Source organism: Curcuma longa, chromosome 3, assembly GCF_044706935.1.
Source record: "Curcuma longa cultivar G26 ecotype Majalengka, Jawa Barat chromosome 3, ITB_CL_G26_1.1, whole genome shotgun sequence".
Taxonomy (NCBI): domain Eukaryota; kingdom Viridiplantae; phylum Streptophyta; class Magnoliopsida; order Zingiberales; family Zingiberaceae; genus Curcuma; species Curcuma longa.
In genome coordinates, this window is record NC_133863.1 from 14,348,494 (window position 1) to 14,374,665 (window position 26,172).

Sequence of the window (26,172 nt, forward strand, 5' to 3'; positions counted from 1 at the left end):
CGTTTCATCACTCGTAATATCCTCCTAGTAACATAAAAACACAAACCAAAAATAAAAAGCAAGCAACTGGCAAAGAATGAGGAGGAAACAAGTCAGTATCAGTCACAAGTATCGCAAACTGTGAAAGTTTATCGTCTCCGAACCCTGAAGCCTTGCCATGGAGGTTGGCCATCCTTGAGATAAATATATATATCCACTCTTTTCACTCAGGATAATCTTCAATGAACCTTGTAGCTCAGATAATTGGGCTGTGGCCAATGTAGCTTATGTTTGAATCCTTCAATAATTATTGGTCCAATTTATCTGTGCGCGTTGTGGCTGTTGATAAACACCAGCAGGGGAGTTCAGAATATCAGCAGCTGCCCCAGCAACTGTGTGCGACTGCTGAAGCAAGGGGTGAATGGAGCTAGCAACTGTCTGCGTAGGTGGGAAGACACCACTGAAGGCACCAGGGCCGGCTTGTGTTGGTGGAAAGTTCATGGGTTGTCCCTGGGGAATGTTGTAGAAAGAGCTGGCCTGAAGGGAAGTAATCTCTCGTCCAACTGTAGGAATCCAGACAGATGAGCCTTCACTCTGTTTTCACAACAAAAGTAAAATGAATGATCAAAGATATATTTATGTATGCATATTGAATGTAATCATGCACATAAAAAAGGAACATAACACCAGAATAGTTATCTGTCACACAAATACTACACATGCCAACCTGTACATGTATCATCTATGATCAAAATAAAGGGTGCAAATATAATCATGATGAAACAGGTCTTCTCAAATACAGGCATCTTAGTCAATTTTAGTGTCGATGAACCAATGGGCTAGATAAAGATAATAACACAGGTTTCATCATCTCAGATACATGTAAAAGTCAAAAGAGCACCTTTTTTTTGGAATTAAGATAGCATACAATGTTGATTTTTTATCAAAAGAACACACCATCCCTCTGTAAAATAACATAATTGTCCTCCACTATACATTAACAATTTATTCCCATTATTATCTCTCTTTTATTTTTTCCCACCAAACACAACATGAATATTAAATCCTAAACTTTAAGAGGTCATAACTTTTGACTCGAGATGAATCACAGGACACACAATATATCAAGTTGTGTTGTAAATCTCTGAATGAGCTTTGATTTGATATATTGTGCGTCCTGTGTCAAGTCAAAAATAATGACATCTCAAAGTTTAGAGTTTAACATTCACACTGGAACAGTTACGATTTTAGGGTTTAGGGATCTACAACTAGTTACAAGATGAAACCCGTAACAGTTAGGTTTTAGGTTAAAAAATATCATTTAAATCCTTTAAATAATTTTAGCCTTAACTTTTTCCCATGTTGTAGCAGCTACGAAACTGTAGCTGCTACAACTGTGTGGCAGCAGTTGTAACAACTACGGATTAATAACTGTTACAACACATCGATTTAGACAGGAGAAAATAGGAGAGAGATAATAACAAGAATAACGGTTACTGTATATTAGAAAATAATTGTGTCATTTTATAGAAGATGGAGTGCCCTTTTGATAAAAAAAAAATCAACATGGGAGTTGATTTGTATCCAATTGCGACTTATCCATCCCCGAGCGCCTGAATTGCTTCCAGACATGTGAAAGCTGAGGTGTTTCGGTCAATCCACACTTGCCACCTCATCTGCTTCGCTGGCCCAAATACTCTTATTCGAACACCTTAATCAGATAGGGGTGCCCGACCATCTAGGCACCTAGATCCAATAGGGGCACTCGGAATCTCTTTTTATATTTTCCTTTAAACTGACTTTCCTACATCACAGAGTTAAAATAATAAAAGCAAAATGCAGAAAATTATGTTTTGATAATTTTACAACTGTTTGGTCTTGACTTTCAATTTTCAACAAAATCCTAGGTCAAATCGACGTCTACTATTCCCTTCCATAAGAACACATCCTCACCTACTCCTCTTAGAAAATTTTACCTATCCGTCAAACATCCGATTCTCCAGACCTATTTAGACTTCCTACTCAGCATCTAATCTTTTGACCCCCATTCTCTGATCCAACTTGATCTTGGTCCTCCACACCCCATCAAGTCTCTGCACTTGGTGTCCTTGATCTATCAGACCCCTGCCCAGTCCTTTCGACTAGGACTTCCTTACTTAGCCTCCAACTATGACTTGCCTTGTCTAGTCTTCAGCTAGGACTTTTTTTGCCTAACCTCTAGCTAGAACTTGCTTGTTGTGTTACCTACACAGTTCATTAGTTCACAAACAATACTTAACCTTAAATCTTTATCAATATAAAAATATAAATATAATTCTGATACTTCCTGCACCAACAAAAATCTCTACAAGTTAATGATTAAAAATATGAAAAGTTAGGAATGACAAATATATATCCATGTATAGAAAGATTTAGGACCGCTTGTATTAATTATATGAACAAATTGAGAGTTAATTATTTCCAATTTCCAATAGTTATCTAATTTTTTGAAATATTAGGGTCTTATAAATTAATTATAAATTAAGAGGAAATTTCTAAGAATCTCTAAGTAAGATTGAATACTTCATCCAAAATAAAACTTAGGAAGGCTCACATCATCTAACTAAAGTTTGATTGAGATATCAAGTACTATTTAGGAGAATGATTGATTTTGTGCCTCATATGCTATCTTTTATCAATTATGGTCGGTAGCTATCAATTATGAGGTAGGTTGAGATTAATTTCATATGTAGACCTTTTATATTATGCTTTTGAACTTTAATGAGATGAGGTGACATATATTCACTCAAAATCTTTTTTAAAAAATTGATTTTGATCATAATCATATCATTTTCTTATTTGCATACTTATTTAAAAAATCAATCTGATTTAAAACTTATGAAATTAGTAATCATTTTGATTTCTATTTTTTTAAAAAAATAATATTTCACAATGTATATATATATATATGCATTTATTAATTTATAACTTTTAAAAAATTTACATTTTCGTAATAAATTTTTAACTTTTATAAATTTATAACTCGGAAATTTTTTTTATAATTTATGGTATAATTTATTATTTTTTCCCTATAATTTTTAGAAAATTATATTTTTTTACATATATATTTATATTTTCCTTAAAAAATTATTTTTTTAGTTTTTATTTATAATTTGTAATTTAAAAATATATAAAAGGCCTTAAATGACTTTCACTTTATTACTTTCTAAAATTATTTTTTATATTTTTAATTATATTTATTTTAAAATTTTAATTTATTTAATAATTTTGATCAAACTTATCAACATGATTGTAATTAAATGTAAGATTTAATTAAAAAAATTAAGAAGACCATAGTGATTAAAAATCAATTTGATTCATAATTGAAAGTCGACAATAAAAGTTTTACATCTTCTCAAATAACTAATTGAAAAATACCAAGAGTAGAGGTAAGATTTATATATATGGTATTCATTAACTTAAAAAAATTTATAATAGAGCCTTAATAGAAATTATATGAAGAATTCTAAAAAAAAAGATAATATATATTAAATTAATTAAAGATATGTATAAAGATATAATAACAAAAGTGAAAACTTTAGGTAGATTAATCACAATATTTTTTATAAAGATAAGGTTACATCAAAGAAAGATTAGTTCTAAGTCTTAATCTTTTTATACTAATCGTAGACGAACTCACTTGACATATCCAAGATATGGTACCGTGGTGCATGTTATTTAGAGATGATATTATTTTGTTAGATAAAATATATAAAAAATAAATGTTAAACTCGAATTTTGATGGAAAATACTGAAAGTAAAATATTTTAAGCTTAGAAGAGTAAAGACAGAATATATGAAATTTAAGTTTATCAATATTAAACGTAATGAGATAATTGTTAAGATATGAGATAATGAGTTGTTTAGAATTAAGAGCTTTAAGTATTTATGATTATTCTTTTAAAAGGATGATGGTATTGAGAGAGATCACTATAAGAAAAAGCTAATAGACAACACTAGAAAGACAACACTTTTTGTCAAAAGTGTTGTCTTTTTTTATTTAACAACGTTTTTAGTTAATCATACATGTGGTGGAACTCTTTGAAGCGGATACTGTTTACAAAAACTGTGACTTAACAAATATGAAATATAAACGATTGTATAAATTATTTTAAGAATCACTTTAAAGTAATAATAGTAATATAAGAAGCGAAGTATATCAGGAAACACTATAATTCAACTGGCATACCAAACATAGAGCATACCTTGCATGATGACCATTCCATTGATCAACTTTGCAGGATCTTCTTCGAAAAGACAGTTTATGTTCTTCCATAGCTGGTTCCAGATAGAACTTAGTAGATATTTCCAGTGGAAGTGATTTTGCAGTGAGTTTACTACGTGAATTCCTCTTGCCATATAGATCTCTCATCAATGAAGATGTGTAGACTAAATGATACCTATAATATGATGACAGATAAACATCTAGTTATTCAATCTTTTCAAAAAATCAAAGCTATATTGTTCTGTGCCTCAAACTATCCTAAGGAAATATAGTTTTATACCCACTGTTTTAGAGCATTTTTACTAGCAAGAAATGGAAGGATAGGATACAGGAAAGGCAAGGTCGAGTTTACCCTTGCTTACTTGGAGAGTAACATGAAGAATGGAAGAGTTGTTTTCTCTTATTTACCTGGAGAGAAATGGGAGGGAGGATAGAAAAATAATTTCTTATTGTTATGATCCTTGGAGATGGCTTTAACATCTCACCATATAAATTGAAACAAAGTTTAGCAAATGCATGTAAACTTAAGGCATGCGAAGATGTGATATCTTAATGTTGATAATTGGTGATAACTAAAAGCTTGATAAATGATGATAACATAAACATGGTTTATTGCTGATAATTTAAAATTGGTTAATCTGAAAAAGAACTCTGACATGCTATCATATTTGAATTATCTCTAGAAAGTATAATTCATGCACATCTATCTTGAATCCTACTTTGCACATTTGTGCTCATTCTCTATTAATTTTGGCAGGTTGATTATCGAGTTGCTTGAGCTGTTAGTTGTGATTTCTCCTTTAAGGTATGCTGTTTAGTTATGTTATTCACTCTAACATTACTCAAATAATGCATGCCAAGAGAAGTTCACTTTTCAATGGACCGAGCTTGGGCAAGGCGTGAAAAAAAATTATGTGCCAAAATCATTACTTTTGGAGGTATTTTTATTCAATTAGGGTTTTGCAAATTATGGTTCAAAGGACTGAATATTTATTGGTTGCCCAACGTCATCAAAATGTTATCATAAACTTGAATACTAGCCCAACGTGATGGTGTTGCTAGCCATGCCATTGAGTTATTGTGTTAGTCAAGTTTATGAAATTATAGTTTTAGAGACCATTAAAGTAGTACATAAGTATCAAACATATCTGACCAACACATCTAAAAAATTTTAATGCTTATGAATGGAACATGTGTGCGTGTATATTTAGGCATTGTACGTCAGGTACTATTCTTGTACATGAAGAGGATTTATGCACCAATGGAAAGATTTACTTTTGTATTCGTAATTGTTAGCGTTGGTATGTTTTATTTTGAAGAATTAGTTTAGGGTTATGATCATGATGTTTGCTTATATAGACTTACGACTCAAAAGAGAGAGAGATGCTCCCAAAAAAAAAAAAAAAGACCACCTTGATCCGAGCAAATTTACCATGAATTTGAACGTAACAAAGCAAAATAAGCAATTGTGCAGCCCAATTTCAAGTTTCAAAAAGACCCTAACCCTAATCTAAGAATGAATTTTCGATTTTTCTTAGCAGCTGTTCGACTATACAACTATAGTAGGATAACGAAGAATCGGAGCAGAGATCCGAAAACGAACCAGGCCTTGCAGACGACGGAGCATCGGACCAGATCGAAATGGTCGAGAAGGGAAAAGACCGCGCAGAGGAGGTCGGTGCTGAGAGAGTTAATCGAGCGGCTGTCTGTCAAGCTTCTTTTTCCACCGCTGCCGCGGTGCCGGTGCCCACCGCTACCGGAGGGTCCTGTCGTCGAGCTACCTTTGCCACCGCCGCCTGCGCCTGTCCTTGCATCAAAGTCGCTGTTCCTGCCGCGGTGGGAGGCCTCCATCCTACTCTGGGGTCTTCTCTTGGTCTTCTCTAAGCCACGCGGGGAATCCTGGAGCTCCCCCTTTTATCTTTAAAAATCTACGTATTCTCTCATAAAACAATATGAATTTTTTATGAAAATATAGAAAATGCTATGTGTGTCAAATATATACTTAAATAATATCCATTAAGTGTGATTTACAAAAAAAAATGCCACTTAAATATCTTAAATGATTAATTTGGAGACTTAGATGCTAACTGTTGTAAATTATATATATACAATTCCTCCACTTGAACATCCTACGCACCATCTCGTGCATGGCATTCATTCTCGATTGAGTAGGCAAAGACATCGAAATCACTTCCGGACATCCTGACTCAATTGTACATGCATTCAATCACATATGTTATACGTACGGAAAGTCGTATAGCATATCATCTTCGTCTTTTAATATATAATTTTGATGTGCTACACATACCTTGGGTGACTAACATCGATGACTAAGAGCATCCGTAGTGGCGGATCCAGACTAATTTTTCAACCGGGACTCAATTTTTTTAATATATAATAAATATATATATATAATAAAAATACAATTAATAACGATAATAATAAAAAAAATAGGACATCTAAGCATGAAAATATTTAAACATTTTACCAGCTCTTCTTCTGCCATTTTCAGAAGCACATACAGAAATCACATGTCCAATATAATTTTAAGATTATGCAAGATTTTTTTTAAACCAATAGATAAATGAAACTGTGAGATTCAAGAAATAAGAGACTCAAGAAACAACATACAATCACCCAGAACCGATTAACTTTTACCTTTATCACCTTGTTGATAATCCTCCCATCTTAATTCCTCATGACTCTTTTCTTTATACACAGACATTGCACTTATGGATTCCAGCTTGCCAGCAGGCTGACTACTAGTGCCACCATCAGCCTCAGGTGTTGGGCTATATGATGCAACTCTTGTTCCTCCAGGCTGAGTCCAAAAGCTGATTGTTCAAAACCTGGGTTACTAAGGGATGGTGTTGTTGCCTGAGCACCTGCAATATCAAAATACAGAGAAGAAATCAGAGGTACTACTTAAGTCAGCTAGAAAGGCATGCAGCAAATTCAAGAGCAATATATAGCCACCTAAGAGCACTACAATATGGAAATGTGAAAATTTAAAAACAAGGGAATAGAGTTTCTGGAGAAAATGTCAAAATAACTTGCCAAATGGGGAGCCTTGAGCACCAAAAGGATATGGTGATGCTCCAAAAGGTGTACTGCCAAATGCAGATGCGGACTGGCCAAAGGCTGGGGTGGAACTAAAACTGAAAGGAGTATTTGATGTGCCAAAAGCAGAAACAGTCGGAGAGCCAAATGTTGGAACTAAAACTGAAAGGGGTGGAACTAAAACTGAAAGGAGAAGTTTATGCAACATTTAATTCCAACTTCAGATACAGGAATACTTGTACTGATTTAAAAAGCATTTCAAAAAAAATAACTGAGAAAACCATATAAGATGAAAAACTATACCTTCCTGAGCCAGAACCTTAGGCTGTATAGGAGGAAACCGATGGTCCCTCAGAGCACTACAAGAAGACAATTATCCATCATTTACAGTTTCCAACAAAAATACGATTACGGTAATAACACATTATCTATAGGAGAAAAATGATATATCCTTGTGAATGCACTATTTTATCTCATATGCATTAGTCAATGAATTTTATTAATTTGACCACAGAAAAGCAATAGGTTTCAAGGTGGAACTAGTTCAAGATGAAGATTTTTTAGGAGAAAAAACATATTTAAAAAACAGGAAAGGTTTCACTGCTTTCTTCCAAGTCACAAACAATGGGCTGAAACAAAAACAATATGTTCATTGGATATACTAATCAAATTGCAGTGTCCTCTACTCTATGCACATACATATATTGACCAAAATAAAGTTGATGTCAGTAGTTCTGCAATTAGGATCATACATCATTTAGTTATTTAAGGTCTAAGGCACTAATTTTATTAATTCATCTAGTTTGTCAAAGTGTGCTTCAGTGAGAGCATATTAACAAAAAGCAATAAACGAAGAATGTCTATATCAAATTAGCCATAGGAGTATCGTGATTGTAAAATATATGATCAGTTAATTTGTTTACAACTACCGCAGAAATTAGACAAGGTCAGCATATCAAGAGCTTAAAGTCCACAATTTACTTTCAATTAATCAACAAACTGGAAACTAAATCACATTTCCAAATAAATAATGTTGGCAAAAGCAGAATCAAATTCACAGTAGTCTAAAACAGATTTGTTTATACCTAATCCTAAAGCTTGAAGTTGAAGGCACCGATCGAAGCTTGAAGGCGGGGCCCGGGCGGTTCGGAGGACGCGATCGGCTACGATCGAAGCTTGAAGCCGGCAATCGAAACTTGAAGGCGGCGAGCGGCGGCGAGCGGCGGCGAGCGGCGGCGAGCGGCGGCGAGCGGCGGCGAGCGGCGGCGAGCGGCGATCGAAGCTTGAAGGCGGCGATCGGCGGCGATTGAAGCTTGAAGGCGGTGATCGGCGGCGATTGAAGCTTGAAGGCAAGAAAGTTCGGAGGCGTTGCCGCGGTGCGGTGCGGTTCGGAGGACGCGATCGAAGGAGGAGGATGCGGACGGTGCGCTAACTTAACCCAAAAAAATTAGGGCCATATTCCCTGGGCCGTCGGCCTGATTGCCATGGGCCCCTAGCCCAGGGCCTGCTCTGTGCCTCTGTCGGAAGGGATTTCCGGAGACGGAGCCTGTACAAGACGGCAAGACGTGGGGATTGGGATTTGGGAGACACGCCGAGTCTATCGGCAACAGTGGTGGAGCAGGTTAAGAAATTAAGGAAGGAGAAGGAGTACTGCAAGGGTGTCGCTGGCGGAGCCTGGGGGCGGCGCCAGCGCTGGCGGTGCTAGTAGCGGACGAGGTGGCGGCGCTAGTACCTCCTCCAAATGCTACCGAGATCTCAGGGGGGGCTCAAGCCTCGCCCCCCCTTGGATCCGCCACTGAGCATCGCAACGCTCGTGGCGTTAATGATATACACACATTTCTTCTGCAAAAAATTGGAATCCGCCACATAGCGGCTCACACACGATTGGCCCCACGACCATTTGTGAGGAGGTAAATCGAGAAACTGTAGTTGGTCACGACGCAAGAGAGTATTACTTGGCTTCGTCAGGATTCAAACCCTCGTCCTCTTTTGTAAGTCTTCTACATCATAACCAACTCAGCTATGCCTCAAAGACTATACACACATTTCTTAGTCGTACTGAAGGAGTAAGAATTTTAATATATCAATGGGATTATAGATTTTTTAATTGGCGTAAAAATAATTAAGAAGAATTAAAATAAAATTAATTATTCTGTTGCTGAATTGACTTGACGGATAATTTTAAAAATTGTGCGGTCGTCGGTCAACGACTGAAACGGTCAACGGTTTGAACTTGTGTCTAGATTCATCAATCAATTTAATAGCATATTTAATTTAAAGATTCAAAGGAACTTTTCCGCCTAACTTATTTGACAAGGTCCAACTGTTTAATATAACAAATTACAATGTAGGTGTTTGAGCGCATCTATTAATCTTGAAAGTGTTAAATCAGATGAAATTCATATATATTTTTATAACGATATGATATTATTATTTTAGATCCAGATCTTCATGATTTTATTTTTTTATTTTACCTAAAAAGTTTCATACCAATATAAATATCTTCATCTTATAACTCCATTTTTTTAATGTATTTCTAATATAAGACTTTGATTGTATTCCAACAATCTACCTCTCAAATAAAGGACCATTAGAAGCTTCCTTTAACGGTCCCAATGGACCCTTTAGTGATCCGGATCCTAACAGATTCATCTCTTTAACAGTCCTAATGGACCTCTTAATAGGAGTCTCTCAATCATTCATTTACAAGAGTCTCACATGACTTCACATAGATCTGCTCTGATACCACTGTTAAATCTGATAGCATCTATATATATCTTTACAACGATATGATATTTTCTACTTTAAATAAATAGGACTAAGGTCATTCTTTAAAACTTAGGTGTTTATGTTTTACAGGCCGATTAATCCTGAAGGTGAATAATCTATTTGTCTATCGGATAAATTTGAAAGCGTGAGCAACTTAATTATCCGTAATCCACATGTCTCAATTTTTAAATCGATAGTCCTAAGGTATCAGACATCTAAAATTCAAAATTTAATTATGGTAAATTTATGAGGATTTTTGAAAATTTTACGGATCAAGAATGATCCAACTAAAAAAACACCATCAGCTGCTTGTGCCGTGGCGCAGCTCTATATTTTAACCATTTTGACTTCTATATATATATAACACAATTGACCAGTCAACCCCCACTATTTGACTTTTCTCCGTTGCCTTTGCCACGACTCAGTGCCCTTTCAGCTGGGCACCGCATCCTTCCCCACCCGGCCGCCGGCGATCCCCCGTCGCGGCCACCGAAAGCCTACGGCGAGCGCGAGAAGCACGACGAGGAAGGCGAGCCCTGCCGCGCCAGCATAAACGCCGTCGTGCACTATGTAACAGTCGCCGTTCATCCAGCCTTTCCCGTACGGCTGCCCGCCGTTCATGCTGGATGCGGTAGCCAACAGGACCGCCGCCAGACAGTACGCTGCCCTGTTCGCCGATTCCGCAGCGTCGCATCTGTCAGTCGACCGTACATGTAATTAAACCAGCACAATCGATGCGTATATACCAGTACCACGAGGGAAGTAGCAGGGCGACGGGGAACATTCGGCCGCCGCTTGCCTTCTCGTCGACGGAGAGAGCCACGGCGGTCCCGACGACCTGGGCAGTGGAGAGGCAAACGAGCGCGGCGATGCCCAGCCCAAACGCACAGCTGCGCGGTAGAGAGCACAGGCTTCCGTCCAGCTTCAGGTCCTCCTCCTTCCATTCGGAACCAAATCAAACGCTGCTTCGATCCGTTTTGTTACCGAAAATTCAATTGTTTTTTTCTTTTCTGTTTCGTCTTACTTTACCTTCACTTTGCTGAACTCGGCGGCGATGCAGCAGGCGGAAGAGGCGACTCCTAGAACTACGACGGCGGCGCACAAAGGCAGCTTCTTGTCGCCTAGGGATCGTCGTTCCATTGATCAGGTTCCTTGATTGTCAAATGAAGCATCGCCTGGTCCACCGTCCACTGGGAAATGATACCTGCGCCACTGCTTGCGGATATCGTCACGGGCGAATTGGTAGCGTTGACTTGGAAAAGGAAGCATCCCGGAAACTGGAATCCTTAGGCGGACCTCGCGAGTGAGCCGGGCCTTGTTCCTCCATCTCGGGCCGGAGTGCTGGCGTTGTGTCTTCCTCAAGCTGCTGGTGCCTTTGGGGCAAGGGCAAGGGATCGCGGACTGGATCGAAGTTCGCGTTGCAGTTCGACGCTGGCTCGGAGCTGGAACAGCGACGGTGGAAAAGTCCACAGCCGCCCAACTGTCAATTGATCGGAACTTTAAGATTCAAGTCAACGAGCCGACGGGGTGTGAACGGCGGCGATTGGCCTGACTTTTGGAGCTTCTGTCAGTGATCTTCTCGCACGCGACCGATGTGGATATGGAGATCCTGATACTGATAGCGAGGTGGTGGAAGAGGACCACCGAAGCAACTCCTCGCCGGTACTTTCGCGATTAGGCAGTCCCGGAGCCGAGCACGGTCAGTGACGTCACAATCGCCAACGTCAAAAATTTTTAATTAAAAAAACAATTTTTTATCTTTCAAAATTTTAAACCGGGCTCGACACACGGGCTTGACCTGGGTCTTATGGGCCGACCCGCTTTTCCCAAATTGGGTCGAGTCGGGAGGGCGGCCCAATAGTAATTTCGAACGCTGCTTCTCTGGTCTTGTTAAAGCAGCAGGGAGAAGCACTTCTTGGTTCTTCCTTCCTGTGGCGTGGCGTGGCGTGGCGCGGCGCGAGGCGGCGACGGGGCGGACCGATGAAGCGTTTCTTCCAGCCGATCGTGAAGGACGGTTCCTCCAAGAAGCCTGCGCTTTCCACCTCCGCCGACACTCCCCTTTGCCCCGCCGCAGACGGAGGAGGAGACAAGAAGGAAGAGAAGAGGGGGGCGACGGCACCGCTGAAGTTCTTGACCTGGAACGCCAACAGTCTCCTTCTCCGCGCCAAGAACAACTGGCCCGAGTTCTCCCGCCTCGTCCAGTCTCTCGATCCCGATGTCATCTGCTTTCAGGTTGTTCCTCCTTCTGCATACTCTTCATTCCTCGCCCTATCCGACGCTTTCGAGATGGTTCATTTTGAAGATATTTTGTCCTACATTGCGCCTGCTTTTTTGTTTCGTGGCTGGATAGTGCGATTCGTGTTCTACTTTTCTCGCGCTATAGCGAACGAGTTAGGACTTCTTTTTTATGTCGACGATTTAAATTAGCTTTCTTTTACCGTTCTAATTTGTTGGGGGTTTCCTGGCTTGCAATGTAATGCACTGTAATTGGTTTTACAAGGACGCATGTTCCTTATTCAGCCGAAGAAACGCGCTCCGCTGCGCAGACGTGTAACTCCATTCTGTACTCATCTTAATCAGAGCACACTATAGATATTTTCTATACCACCAAAATCTGGCCAACAAAATATCAATCCTGATAAAATACAACCAACCTATTTGGTACCCTAATTTTCTTCTCACTAGGAATACTGCTTTGGAATTGTATTCTGTTCAAATGGGGCAAGTCCCACAAGTAACTGCGAGTCTCATTATCAGAAACTGAATGAAGTAACTTATTGTATGTAATATTATACAATATGTAATAATTTCCTTGTGTGATATGATCTAGATATGTGTCAGATGTTGGAATCTCATGGATGCAACTTTTATAAATATTCAGTCTAACTTAATGCAAATAAAACTAGCACTATGGTTTTCTTTTGTTTCTCTACTGCATTTTGTTAATAAAGGGGGAAAACGCTTCTTAACATGAGTCCAAAATCTTTCATTAAATTTATCATCATCGATTAAAATATAAATGACTAGAATTGTAAAAAAGAAATTGTCATGCATCAAATTTCATTTGATATTGTGTCATGATGTATTTCATATCCAGTATCTTCTAATTAATGTTCTGATTCAAAGTTAATGGTATTGCCGAACTGCAAAAACACCTTGCTCTTGCTGTCATTCTCAGCTTGAATTTGATGGGTGCATTAAACTGTAGATTATACCTAGTTATGGTAATTGAACTTGATTGACAATCTATCAATATGTATATTATCGTTGATTTGCAGACAGAGATAAAGTTATGTGAAACAAAATTTAATTGAGTTTTAAGGTTAACAATTTTATTGAGTGGTTCATTTGAAGGATAAAAGGGAAACTTTTCTATGAAGGTGCTTGCTAGTCATGTGAGTTTGGGAAGATGTGATTTTGATACTTGAATTTCTTTTAGACAGAAACAATCTCATTTTACTCCATACTCTGGTTTATATACAAAAATTTCCAGTTCATTGACTTTCACAATCTGATTAGACTACATATAATGATCACATTCTTGAGAATCATGACTGTCAAATTATTGCTCTGATATATTATCCGAGTCTGCAGGAGGTACGCATGCCTGCAGCTGGATCTAAAGGTGCACCTAAAAATCCAAGTGAAATAAAGGATGACACAAGCTCTTCACGTGGGGAAAAGCAGGTAAGAAGGCAGTTCGTTGAGCTGGCTTCAAGTTCATTTCATGCCCCCAAAAAATGCCATGTATTTTGCATATTTCTTTTAAACAAGTTATTTTAATCTTCATGCAAGCTAGTTATTTTTTTAGCGTTCATTTAACTATTTAGGATGAAGAAAAAAGTGGCAAATACGCTCATTTACTTTTGTTGAATATTGCCTGATGCATTGAAGAAAGAATAGTTGACTTTGAAACAAATTGGTTGAGGAGATTCCTAGACTTGTATGATTTTGTGAGCACTTCCAGTAAGGTACATTTGTTAAATTTTCATCTATGTATAACCATAGCATGTTTATGACGGAGTAATGGAAGGAAAAAATTTCGAACAAATTGAAAGAGATACAAAATTGTTCAAGGTAAATTAGAACCTCAAATATTGCACCTTAGATGAACTAAAAAAAGAGTGAGAGAGGTGAAGTGAGCCAAAGGGCCTTAAAAGGCAGACTTGAATAGAAAGGTTCTTAGTAAAAGGGCCAGCTTACCCTTGTTATTGATCCATGGAAGGCCAAATCCATCTTCTTCTGAAGCTTCTCAGAAATCACCTGACCTCCACATATAAAATTTGGCAAGCACCACATCCAATATCATCACGCATATCTTCCACCTCATTGTCACTTGTGGCTGAAAATTTCTTGTTGCCCTCAACTCCTTCCCAAAATCTTGACCCTCTTCCACTCAATGATCTAAGAATCAAGGCTTCTCTTCTCCAATTTGAGGGTTTCTGCCATGATTTGTGGTTTGTTGATTGGACAACATGGGAGGAGGCCTTATCCATCTTGGACATGTTGGGAATGGCACTGCACAATAGTGGAATCATTGGTATAATATATCTGAGAAGCATTAATGGAAGGAAAAGCAAGCAATTCGAACTAATTGAATGAAATTCAAAATAATTCGAGCTAAATTAGAACCTCAAATGAAGTTACATAGTGAGAAAGACAACTTAAGCCTAAAGGTTGTATAAGGTAGACCCAAATAGAAAGGTCCTGAGTTCTTGCCAAGACAAAGAAGAGAAATGCAAAATAAACCTCCTTTAGGGTGAAGAGGGCTGAATAGACAATGCTTACTCAAAACAACGTGAGAGGTAAATAAAACATTGGAAGGAAAATAAAAGAGATTGAAGTTAAGCTGTTTAAGCTCAAGATCACTTTTTTGCTTTGCCCTTGTCGGTGTTCCTGATTTTCAAAAACTTCTTCTTTAGGGTGGGAGCAATGTCTTTGCTATCATGGGACTAAATAATACCACCAACCTTCTCATCTTCTGTCATCTTTGCTATCCTTTATGTTAATCTGCCCTACCTGGATCACACCACCAATTCCAATTTCATTAGTTGTCGTCTCTGACTCTCTATAGTGTACTAAAGTTCGAAGCTGTATTTTTTTTGTTTCATTTCTTAAGGTTTTTGTGATTTGTAATTGGCCTCTTTATGCATAATCATAATACATGGTCGTGTTTACAAATATGTCTAGGTACTGATGCGGGCTTTATCAAATCCTCCATTTCGAGAATACCATGTGTGGTGGTCTCTTTCAGATTCCAAGTATGGTGGAACTGCTTTGCTTTGCAAAAAGCAACTTGAGCCAAAGAAGGTTTATTTCTCACTAGACCGGTTAGGTAGATACCCTATTTAATATTTGAATATAGTCAATTTGTTTTCTTTCTTTTCAGGGTCTATCTACTTAAGCTTCTCTCCGTTGATCCTACTTTTCATGTCATTCATTTTCTATTATTACAAGTCTGTAGCTGTGCCATTTGTGCTTTGACATTTTTCACTCTTGTAATGAGTTAGAATAATAGCCTTGCTTGATCTTAATTCTTTTAACTCTTATGGACCTGCATTTATTTGAAACATAGGTTAATTATATTTACTAGCTTCAAAGACCTGTGTCATGCAGCATAGTCACTTAAGTCATCATAGTCACTTAAGTTTTAAGGCAGTGTAATTACCATCACCAAATAACACAATGGGCCATATCTCAATACAATCATGTCTCAAGTTCATAGTAATATGATCTCTACATGATGAAATATCTCTTGTAGGCCAATTTTAACTTCTGGAATCCAACATTTGCACAACATATAAAGGTTTTGTCAACTTTATTACATTGATGCAATTCATGGGGTAACTATTCTAGCTTATCCAACCTGGTGTAATTTCCTTTAATGTATATTATATTATTGAAATTTAAATACACCTTTCTATATTTATGCCAAATAAGTCCTCAACGATCCTCAAGCTAGTTCTAGACATTATAAATCACAATTTATAATAGATGTATTCAATTACAAATTTATGAACTAATCACTAGAATTAAACAAATGACATAAAGACTCTGTATTGCTTTTCAAAAATACTAACAAATCACTAGAATCTTATAATGAGTTTTAACCTTCTATTCTCTCTGCACTTGGCCTAGCTCATAGGGTTAGTTATTTTTCTTTTTCCAAAATATTATATTGCTCCCAAAAGTACATAACAGTATGAAGTGGACAATGGAGAATTTATCCAATCTACATGTACTGTATAATTGAAGATAGTCCTGCTCATGACACAAGATACCCTTTTTAGAGGGTATCTATTGCACACCCATTGTGGGTAGGGTTCAGAATCACTGTCGGTGTTAGTGGGCAGAGAGTGGGAGAGTTTCAAGGAAGTGTTCAAGTACCTTTATGTTGTGGGGATGTCTATTACACAATCGTAGAGGAGGTAGCTTAGAAGGTAGAACCACCAAAAGTGGAGGGACGACTAGAACTATAGGTGGAACCATAGAAGGTGGAGGGTTCACGTTGTGTTTGGAGATGATGATGCGGATAAATCAGTGATAGAGGACCTCATATGAAGCTGAAAAATGTTGATGTTACATGGATGGGTCATGGGGCACGTGTGAGCTTGCAAATGATCAGTTTGGAGACATTACACGAGGGTGAAGAGAGGTGACTTTGATACCCAAGGCCGTCTTCACTACCTTTATATACCATCACCATTACATTGCAGGATTTATTATGACAGGAGCTTTTGCTCATGGAGTTATATCAATTACAATCCAGAACAGAATGAGCATAATGTGCTGGCAAAAGTGTTAGGCCATAAAGAAACTATCATATCTCATTTAATTTAGGCCAATCTCTTTCTTCGGTCCTGTACCTTGGGTATCTATTTCTATATCTATATCTCTATCTATCTATCTATATATACATGTTATTAATGATGTATACCTTGGGCTTGCTATTGCTCAACCATGTTATTGCTCACTGCCCATTACCACTCACCATTGACCCTTGCCTGTCATTGATTGTCGAATTCCAAAGTCACAGGGGAACTATGTCTCAGCCACAACAAACAACATATGAGGGGAAGCCCAATGCCTTAACCTAACCTAAAAACTAATACCCTGACTCGGTATTCCTTAACCCATGAATCCATTAACTCATTAAATTTATCTCTGCATCACTATCCCTATCCCCTTCCCAACCTCTTGATCTAACTTTCTTCCTGAGTGGCGTTGATCTTTCCATCAGCTAGGGTTTCCTACTCCTCTAAGCAAGATTCTTCTCCTTCCTAATTGGTGCTACTAACACAGTGTCTGCATGTTGGTACAGCACTGGCATGGGATTGTTCCAATCATGGACCAATACACTGGTTGGAATTTTTTAAACTTTGCCTATATGTTATTATTACATTGTTTTATTCAAAAAGTATAAATTCACCCTTGCATATTTAGAATATGTCAAATAGGTCCTCAAGAAATGAAACATAACAAGTACAGGTAATAGAAATTGTATTGCGATTGATTGAGAAATTTAGACTCACTAGCAGTGGCCATACTAATGATGATTGCTTTGTTAGATCTATGGCCTTGGTTTGTTACACTGTCAAATGCCAAACCTGATTCTTCATTCTTTGTTTATTTGGCAGGTACAAAACATGAACCAGATGGCCGGGTGATTTTACTTGAATTTGACTCATGTTTTTTGCTGAATACTTACTCACCTAATAATGGTTGGAAAGAGGAGGAAAACTCATTTATAAGAAGACGGAAGTGGGATAAAAGAATTCTTGAGTTTGTTCTACAAATTGAGAAGCCCTTGATCTGGTGTGGAGATCTAAATGTGAGGTAACTGTCTGATGTTTAGAACTCATCTGGTTCCCATTCTTCTTTGTTTGGAATGCCTCTTCATTCAATTGCAAAATTTCATAATAGATCGTAGTGAATTCTAATTTTACTTTCTATTTGATCTATTATATGCGCATATACTTTGTCATGTTCACAAGGTTGTAAAGTATCGGCAGTTCCATCCTATTCGCAAGGAATTACATTGTGGTTGTCCTAGTATATTCCAGATAGTATCTACCTGTTCCTCGTGGACTAAGTGTAGAGACCTTAGATACAGAACTGAAGGAAACACTTTTTATTTGAATGGATCTGAATGTTCTGTCAGGTGTTGATGAAAACAATTTGACTGGTATTGAGCTAAAATGACATACCCTGGAAGTATTTGTGTCTTGCAAACAGTAGAGAGGGAGGTTAACGGCAAGCAATATCCAACTACCAGCATTAACTGAGAGAGCCTGATGTGGGCTTCATTAAATGGAGACGACAATGAAATATAGATAAGAAATCATTGATGCTGCTGGTTTGACACCCTACCATTGGTCTAGGGATCCCTTGGGTAAGCAGTACTGCATTCTGAATTCTCTTCTCCTCTACTGCTTACTCACCCTCCTCGCCCTCCTATTTCTCTGCTCTCCTTTGCTATGACTTGTATAGGTATAGCTTGATTGTCAGTAATTACTGCTCTATAATTATCTAAGAATATGTTGAAAGTTGAAACAGATATGCATACTAATATTCTCTTCTCCTCTACTGCCAACTCACCCTCCTCTCCACTGCTACTAAGAATATGTTGAAGTTGAAATAGATATTAAACACATGACTAGATTCTTTTTTTTCCCACCTTACTAGTTACTACAAAGGGATCTTGTATAAGGAGCATTTTAACTGTTACAAACATAAATCATTTATTTGGTCCTCCTAAATGTACAGATCTATTTTGATTCTAAAACTCATTTATGATGCTTTATAGAATTCTTAACTTAGCCATTCACACCTTATTTCATAGTTTTGACTTATCTTGTTTATTGCCAATCATTGTTTTCCTGAAAGGTGTGAGCTCTCTGTAGTTCTTTTAATTTTGGTGTTTTATATCTAAAAACATAGAACTTGACGTCTTTTATACTCAAATTCTGTCTATGCATATTATGTTTGCAGCCACCAAGAAATTGATGTCAGCCATCCTGAGTTCTTTAGTAATGCAAAGCTCAATGGGTACATTCCTCCGAATAAAGAGGCAAGTTGTCAACCTTCTGCACATGATTTTCTTATTGAAGATTGCATGCATGCTATTATTGGTATGCTTAAGTTGTGACCTTGTGGAAATGAGGAAACAAGTAATATTATTGCATGCAGTTTTCTGTGGATCAGTATCCTTAATATTCTGGAGAACATACAGTTTCTGTTCGTGTCAAATGTAGTCGACATATTAGTGGTTTCCAACATTATTAACAATGTACTTATGATGATGTTTTTAATTTAGGAATTAGGATAGCATATTCACAATTGAAGTCTTCATCAATCAGTATTCCATACAGTTATGGAGAACATTCAGTTTCTTCATGTCACGTGTAGTCTATGTATTTGTGGTTTCCTACATTATTGGTGATTAAGTAATGACGGTGTTTGGATTTTAGAAATTAGGTTATTGTATTTATGATTGAATTCTGCTTGTGCACACAGTGGTGTTTTGTTTACTTTGCTCTATGTTGATTGTGCTTGTTGAGGAAATCCTGTGTTTTCTTTTGGCCTGTACTGCCCTACAAGTAACTGAGGTTGCTAAATGAATCTCTCTCTCTATGGTTTTTTATTGAGCTTTTTTATACTTGATACTTCCATTTAAATTTAGTAGAGGAAAAATCTTTTTTGCATTTCTTGAAGTGTTTTAAGATCTTCATCAGTCATGTGCATTTTAATCAGGATTATAGGTTTCTTGTAAACATGAACAGAAAATTCTTAAATGATTTCCCCTCATTTGTGATCCATAAGAACAACAATGTGCTTTTCAGTAAATTAAGAGGTCTTGTACGTTCTACTATACCCACATTTTTTTGCCTTAATATTTTCATCTCATTTGCACTTTTCTAGTAATAGTCTTTTAGATCCTCACCTTTTATCCATAAAATGTGCCATTACAATTATTGCATAAATTTCTGATAATCTAAGTGGTTATTATTTTCATACTTCCTTTGATTTCTTTCTTAACTTAGCAATACCTTTGTTTATCTCTCCTAGTGAATAGTAACTTCAAGATATTTGAAATTTCTCTTGCAAGAACCTTTTATCCAAGAACAAGTTAACAATAAGATTTTTCCACCGATACTTTCCTTTTGTTTCCTTTGGCAGAAATAGAGGGAGGGAAAGGAAAGATTGAAAAAAAAAATCTTTCTAGTCTTTTCTAATTTTTCTTCCATCAAATTTACAGTAAAATCACTATACGTGTGCAATGGAGCTTAAATTTAACCTATTTTTAAAAAATTTTGATTTATATTTTTAAAAAGTTTGAAATTTATTTTCTATTTTCTTTTCTTCCATGGAAATCGTTAGGAGGAAAACATTATTTCTTTCTTTTCTGCTAAGGAAACAAAAACTAGGGAAATAATTTTCAATCCAGTCTTAGAATTATTAGGAGTGTAATAAATGAATTTGTATGGCTATAATTTCACATCAAGGGTCCACATCAAGGGTCCTTATCTAGGGGAGCCTTGGCGCAACGGTAAGGTTGCTGCCATGTGACCAAGAGGTCACGGGTTCAAATCCTGGAAACAGTCTCTTGCCAAAGGCAAGGTAAGGCTGCGTACAATGGATCTTCGTGCACCGGGCTGCCCTTTACTAGATGAATTAACCAATCATTATTCTAGGTAAACTCTTTGGTGTACAATGTTTTAGAACAAGATTTTATTCATTAGTGACTATGTAATTAAATTAAATTTTAAGCTCAAGTTACGAACAACTTTAAAAATATAGGATGTACATGGGTGTAGAATTTTTTTTTCTTGAATTTTCATTTAATGAATTAGAAGGGAAGTCTTGACGCAATGGTAAAGTTATTATTGTGTGACCTTGTGATCATGAGTTTGAGTCATCGAAATAACCTCTTGCAATATAGGGCAAGGTTTTGTACAATAGATTCAATATGGTTTGATTCTTCCTCGGGATCCTATATTGGAAATTGTGAGAAATAAGAAATAAATTTTATTTTTCAAATCCAATAATCTACACTGAGGGAGTGTGCATATAGCTTATCCTATCTAAAAACATTTTTGGTAGATTAAATCAAAATCTTGTTTATGAAGTTAAAAATTATAATTTTATTTGGTTGGAGAGAAAAAAATGATATTTCATTTACATATTCTTGATAAATACAAGTACTTAAAAATTGTTGAAAAAGTCATAAAAACTATTTGATGATTAGTATTATCTTAAACTTGTTTTAAAAAAAATTATTCTAAGCTAAAATTTAAACATTAAAATTATTTGATTTCTAAATAACAATCCTAAAAGATAAGTAATATACAAAATGTAATTTTTTAATAACAAGAAATTAATTGAAGAATATTAAGATGGATTGATGTAAAATTCTTATAAGAGTTTAGGTATATTATACTTATTATTCAACAAGGAGATAATATTGTTTATAAAATAAGGAATGAATGGTTGAAATAAAGAGGAGCTTGTGGAGTGTTATGTGCTCATTTTATGCCTCTTATCTAAAATAAATAAATAAAGGACTGTAATAAGACCCACCATTTTTATATAACAAAGTGTTGGAATGTTGCGAAGCAATACAAATGATTAATTTCTAGAGACGAGAAATCTAAGATTGAGTTGTGGAATTATAATTATAAAAGAAAAACTATAAAATTTATTTCTTCACAAATGGTCGTGGGGCCGAATTATTGATGAAGAGTTGTGGAATTATTATTATTAAAGAAAAACTATAAAATATTAATTAATTATTGGAAAGGATGAAATGAAAAATTAATTCACTAGAAAGCATAAAATAAGAAAAAAAACTGTAATCAGAGATTTATTCCAAGAGTAATTAGGTGTAGCTCTAAGAGAAAATAGTTGTAATGATATGAATATGGCCAATGATTAGATTCCATAGTTACAAGAGTTGAATTAATTATACCTGGATTATCAAAAAAAAAAAAAAAAAGAGTTGAATTAATTATAATGGAAAGTGTAAGGGATTAAATGACACCAAACAAAAAAAAAATCACTCAATGTCATAGAAAACAATAACTTGGGTACTAGTATTGATATAACCTTGCATATAGTTGAGTGATGTATACAATCCCAAATAGTTGGTGGAACTCGACTTGATGATAGCTTTCCATAAAGCTTAATGCACGGACATGATCCATATATGTAGTTGGGGTAAACATATTTGGCATAAGTAGTTGTGCTTTTAGCATTTATAACATTGCTCTTATCCTAGTTGGCTTAATTTTTAGTGTTTATCTGCCTCACTCAAATTTTGAATTTATGTTCTAGCTAATCCTCTCCCTTTGATCTATTGGGTTGTAGTTGTTTATAGAAACAAATGATTTTGTTTCATGTTTAGTAGTTTTGTAGGGACGTTATTGATTTAATTTCTTTGACACATTTTATGTGGTGAAAATTTGAGAGATAATGATCTTTGTATGCAGGATTGTGGACAACCAGGATTTACCTTGTCAGAGAGGCGTCGATTTGACAACATACTAACTCAGTGAGTAGATATGGGTAGAATCCTTTTCATTTTTTCTTAATTTTATTTTAGTTGTGTGCCTTGTCGCGCAACACAATTGTAATATATATATTTTTGATAAATTATCGAAATTCGATATTGATTCTCTTGTATCATTGTGTTGATTGTGCTATCATACTTGACATGCTATAACATGCGTTAAGATGAATTCAAGTTATTATTATTATTATTACTTGGGTTTCGATAATTATTATTTGGTTATGTAATTACTAGTCTTATTGTTAAAAGTTAAAAAATTAGTGGAAGAAGATTATAGGAGTAAAGTTTATATGAATTTATTTCAATATGCATTGATGTAAAAGAGGGTAAAAATTATTTTTAATTCAACTAAAGTGTGTTGACTATAATATTTTAATCTAATTGACTATCTAATTACTATAGTTTCATTTTTAGAAGTAAACAAGCGAAGTGAAAGTATATGAAAGATTAAAACTTATTTAAATTCATCTCGACACACTTCGATGCATGTTGAAACACAATGTGTTCGCACAAAGGCGCCAAAACCAAGTGTTCCTACTAGGGATCGATACTCCATCGCAGAATGATATTTATAAGCAATATTTATTTTTAAGCTAACAATAAATCTCTGAAATGATAATAATGATTTTTGTTTTTTCTTAGTAGCTGACTGAAAGACAGTTATTGATGGAGGGGATTGCTATCAATAACTTGTTCTCAAAAATCAATCTTTTCCATTGAACATTCCCTTTCTCTCAGGATATTTAGAGTATATTTTGGGTTTTGATAACTCCTTTTTTATGCAACCATGATTCTGGAACCTTTACAAGTATACAGGACAACTGATGAACATTCTGTTGGTTCGGTTTTATTGCCACATTGTCTTCACTGAATATGAAGCACCATTTCATATATTGTTCTTTTTTACCATTATTAATATTTTTCTCGATGCAGAGTTTGTTATCTCCCTCTTCTATGCTGTTTCTCGGCTTCTGAGAATTTTACAGCTTCACAAACCATATACATTCTGTTCAACAAAGTGAGATTGTGCGCAATGAGTAGATTTCAAGTTGTCTAAGCAGTGTTTTTACGTGACCATACAAACCAAGGTGAAATCCATTGTTTTTTTTTTTTTTTCAAAAAGCCAAGATAAAATCCTTGGCACCTCAATATTATATGAGTGCCTTAGTAAGGTGCTGGGTGAGCAGGCGAGCACCTTGCAAAAGTAACTGGATTAGAAATTAGAGGGTGAGACCAGGAGAAGGTGAGGGTTTCTCTAGCTATGGCAACTGCATATGCAGTTGTGGATGATGGGTTCTAGTATGCATGCCAGCAGTAAGATCCCATCTGTATGAATCTATTGCATGTAGTCATTGACACTCTCTGAGTATGTAGATCAGTCATGAGGTCTTACACAAGAACGAGGCCATGTCTCATGGGAGTTTCCTCCACTAGTAACTTCCTCTTGTTGGATATTTTACCTCCTAAGTATGAACTTTACATCTATTTTTCATTTCTAAGAATGCTACCCAAGAACTTGTTATGTCAACTGTCATATCATTTCAGGAAAGCCTAGAACTATGCAATTCCAATGTAAATCCAGGGTTGTGAATTTATCATCTTGTAGAGCTCAGGATAAATTACAATTTTCTGGTAACTAAAATATTGTTACCCAGCTCTTTATTTCAGTACATTTTAGTTGCGAGTACAAATATGAATCCAGATCATGAATATTCTCGAGTCTAATATGGCTAAAATATCAGAGTAACAGTTGGTATTCCTTGCAGAGGGAAGCTGATTGATGCTTATCGATTTCTCCACAAGGAGAAAGATATGGAAGGGGGCTTTTCATGGTCTGGCAATCCTGTTGGCAAGTAAGGGTCCCTAGGTACCTGATATGTTTTTTTATTTTGGCAATTATTCGTTTAAGATAAATGCTAGGCATCATCATTATGTTGAGCTATGTGATTGACCCAACCATAAGCCCTAGGTTATGTTGAGCTATGTGATAGACTAAACCATAAGCAATAATTGAAGAACACTTTATAGCTGCTATCGAATGAATAGAAGCCATTTTGTCAGGTCACAGGAGCTTCATTGTAGTCTATTAAAAGGTAATACTTGAATCTTCATTGGTTTAATCTATTGCAAAGCACATCCTTCTTTTTAGGTGTGAAAACCCTTGTTTATACAAATCTCTACCTTCCGAATGGTAACAGGCTGGTGTGGATTTGTGAAGGAAATTATTACCTGTTAAGATTCTATAAATGAAATTTGGTTCACTGAAACATTTAGATTGTGTTCTTTTTCAAGGAAATTTAGATTGTTGGTGTTATAATTATTGTTGCTTACTGGGCATCTGTGTTGTATCTGATGTTGTTGCGATATCTGATTGATAGAGATTAACTAATCTAAATAGTTTTTGTGCATGCTTACTAACAATCTTTTTTTATTTCTTTTATTTAGATATCGAGGTAAAAGAATGAGGATTGACTATTTTATAGTATCTGAGAAATTGAAGGATAAAATTGTTGCATGTGAGATGCATGGGCATGGGATCGAACTTGAAGGTAAGATCTAGCTGCTAATAATGTAATGGTTTGAAAGTTACATTTCATAAACTGAAGAATCCAGTTAGCTCTTTAAATAAAAACATCTGTATCTCTTAGCTCACTGATTTCTGTAAGTTCCCAGCTATGTTCATGTTTTTGGTGCCATTTATTCCATGCTCTTAATTCATTTCTCTTGATCGTTTACATGTGTCTAACTGATTACATCTGGCATTACTTAATAAAATGAATCTCACTCATCATTTCTGAAAATGCATCTGGTGAATCCTCTTCTAACTTGCTCTAATCTTCCATGATTTCCTTGTGCATTTGAACCATCGTACCAAATTCCATTAGATTCTTTATCATCAGAGAGATCTTTAATAGTTATTCTTTATGTCCTGTCAATATTTCGATGCAAATTGAACTACTTGCAATACAAGTATCATTTTCCATGAGTTGAACTCCACATATCTCAATTATGGCTCAATCAGCCCTTCTAGTTCTAACCAACCAATGCATATGCCATGCAACCAAAACAGATTGTTCTTTGGAGAAGTTTTATCGATCATGACCATTTCTTCTATCAAATTGCAGGTTTCTGCGGCAGCGATCACTGTCCTGTTTCGCTCGAGCTTTCAGATGAAGCATGGCAATCTTAGTCTTGTGAATTGGTCTGAACAATAGTTGAAACTGACACAGCTAACAAATTTTGAGTTAGGAAGATTGCTCCCTGAGAAGCATTTGGACAATTGGTTGCAGTAGATTGTATCTAATTTGATAATGTCATTATAACTATCAACACTCCTTCCTGAAATTTCTCTATTTCAGCATTTGTTTGTGCAGTAGAACTTGCTTGAATTCTTATTTAAGCTCGTTATCTTGCTCATGGTTTGGTTTCAATATGAACCAAGACAATAATGTTTGTCTTCCTCTTCTGTAACTTCTGTAAAAGGTGGAATTCGTCATCCCAGCGGCCACTACATAATAATGTTTGTCTTCCG

General features: G+C 36.1%; 3 protein-coding genes across 4 annotated transcripts; 1 reads left to right on the forward strand and 2 right to left on the reverse strand.

The window, feature by feature from the left end:
• Window positions 1-6,775: 6,775 nt before the first annotated feature.
• LOC141823746 (uncharacterized) lies at window positions 6,776-9,668 on the reverse strand. Its single transcript, XM_074710994.1, has 5 exons — window positions 9,648-9,668; window positions 8,389-8,735; window positions 7,607-7,662; window positions 7,301-7,486; window positions 6,776-7,128 (listed from the first exon to the last, which is right to left on the reverse strand). The coding sequence occupies exons 1-5, from the start codon at window positions 9,666-9,668 to the stop codon at window positions 6,974-6,976; spliced, it is 765 nt and encodes a 254-aa protein (XP_074567095.1). The 3' UTR covers window positions 6,776-6,973.
• Window positions 9,669-10,392: 724 nt separating this feature from the next.
• Window positions 10,393-11,270, reverse strand: LOC141825630 (protein MODIFYING WALL LIGNIN-1-like). The gene is given in 4 exon segments (XM_074713015.1): window positions 10,393-10,564; window positions 10,567-10,739; window positions 10,825-11,009; window positions 11,102-11,270. Coding segments are annotated over 4 exon segments (540 nt in total). The 5' UTR covers window positions 11,213-11,270; the 3' UTR covers window positions 10,393-10,493.
• A 749-nt stretch (window positions 11,271-12,019) lies between these two features.
• On the forward strand, window positions 12,020-26,116 carry LOC141824980 (DNA-(apurinic or apyrimidinic site) endonuclease). Of its 2 annotated transcripts, XM_074712332.1 has the most exons (9): window positions 12,020-12,304; window positions 13,667-13,759; window positions 15,263-15,407; window positions 17,710-17,908; window positions 19,064-19,142; window positions 22,561-22,622; window positions 24,407-24,493; window positions 25,086-25,189; window positions 25,766-26,116. In XM_074712332.1, the coding sequence occupies exons 1-9, from the start codon at window positions 12,053-12,055 to the stop codon at window positions 25,828-25,830; spliced, it is 1,086 nt and encodes a 361-aa protein (XP_074568433.1). In that variant the 5' UTR covers window positions 12,020-12,052; the 3' UTR covers window positions 25,831-26,116. The 2 variants fall into 2 exon arrangements, with proteins under 2 accessions (XP_074568433.1, XP_074568434.1); XM_074712333.1 differs by lacking the exons at window positions 24,407-24,493; window positions 25,086-25,189; window positions 25,766-26,116 and adding an exon at window positions 23,574-24,383.
• The last annotated feature ends 56 nt before the right edge of the window (window positions 26,117-26,172 follow it).

Bases quoted from the DNA above. Each gene is read 5' to 3' on its own strand.
- LOC141823746 (XM_074710994.1), bottom strand. From the start codon at position 9,668: ATGCGCTCAAACACCTACATT. The intron at 7,487-7,606 runs GTATAGTTTTTC...TTCTCCTTTCAG, and splicing joins TAAGGTTCTGGCTCAGGAAG to TTTTAGTTCCACCCCTTTCA. The intron at 7,129-7,300 runs GCAAGTTATTTT...TTGATATTGCAG, and splicing joins TGCTCAAGGCTCCCCATTTG to GTGCTCAGGCAACAACACCA.
- LOC141824980 (XM_074712332.1), top strand. From the start codon at position 12,053: ATGAAGCGTTTCTTCCAGCCGATCGTGAAGGACGGTTCCTCCAAGAAG. The intron at 13,760-15,262 runs GTAAGAAGGCAG...AAATATGTCTAG, and splicing joins CTTCACGTGGGGAAAAGCAG to GTACTGATGCGGGCTTTATC. The intron at 22,623-24,406 runs GTGAGTAGATAT...TATTCCTTGCAG, and splicing joins TTTGACAACATACTAACTCA to AGGGAAGCTGATTGATGCTT.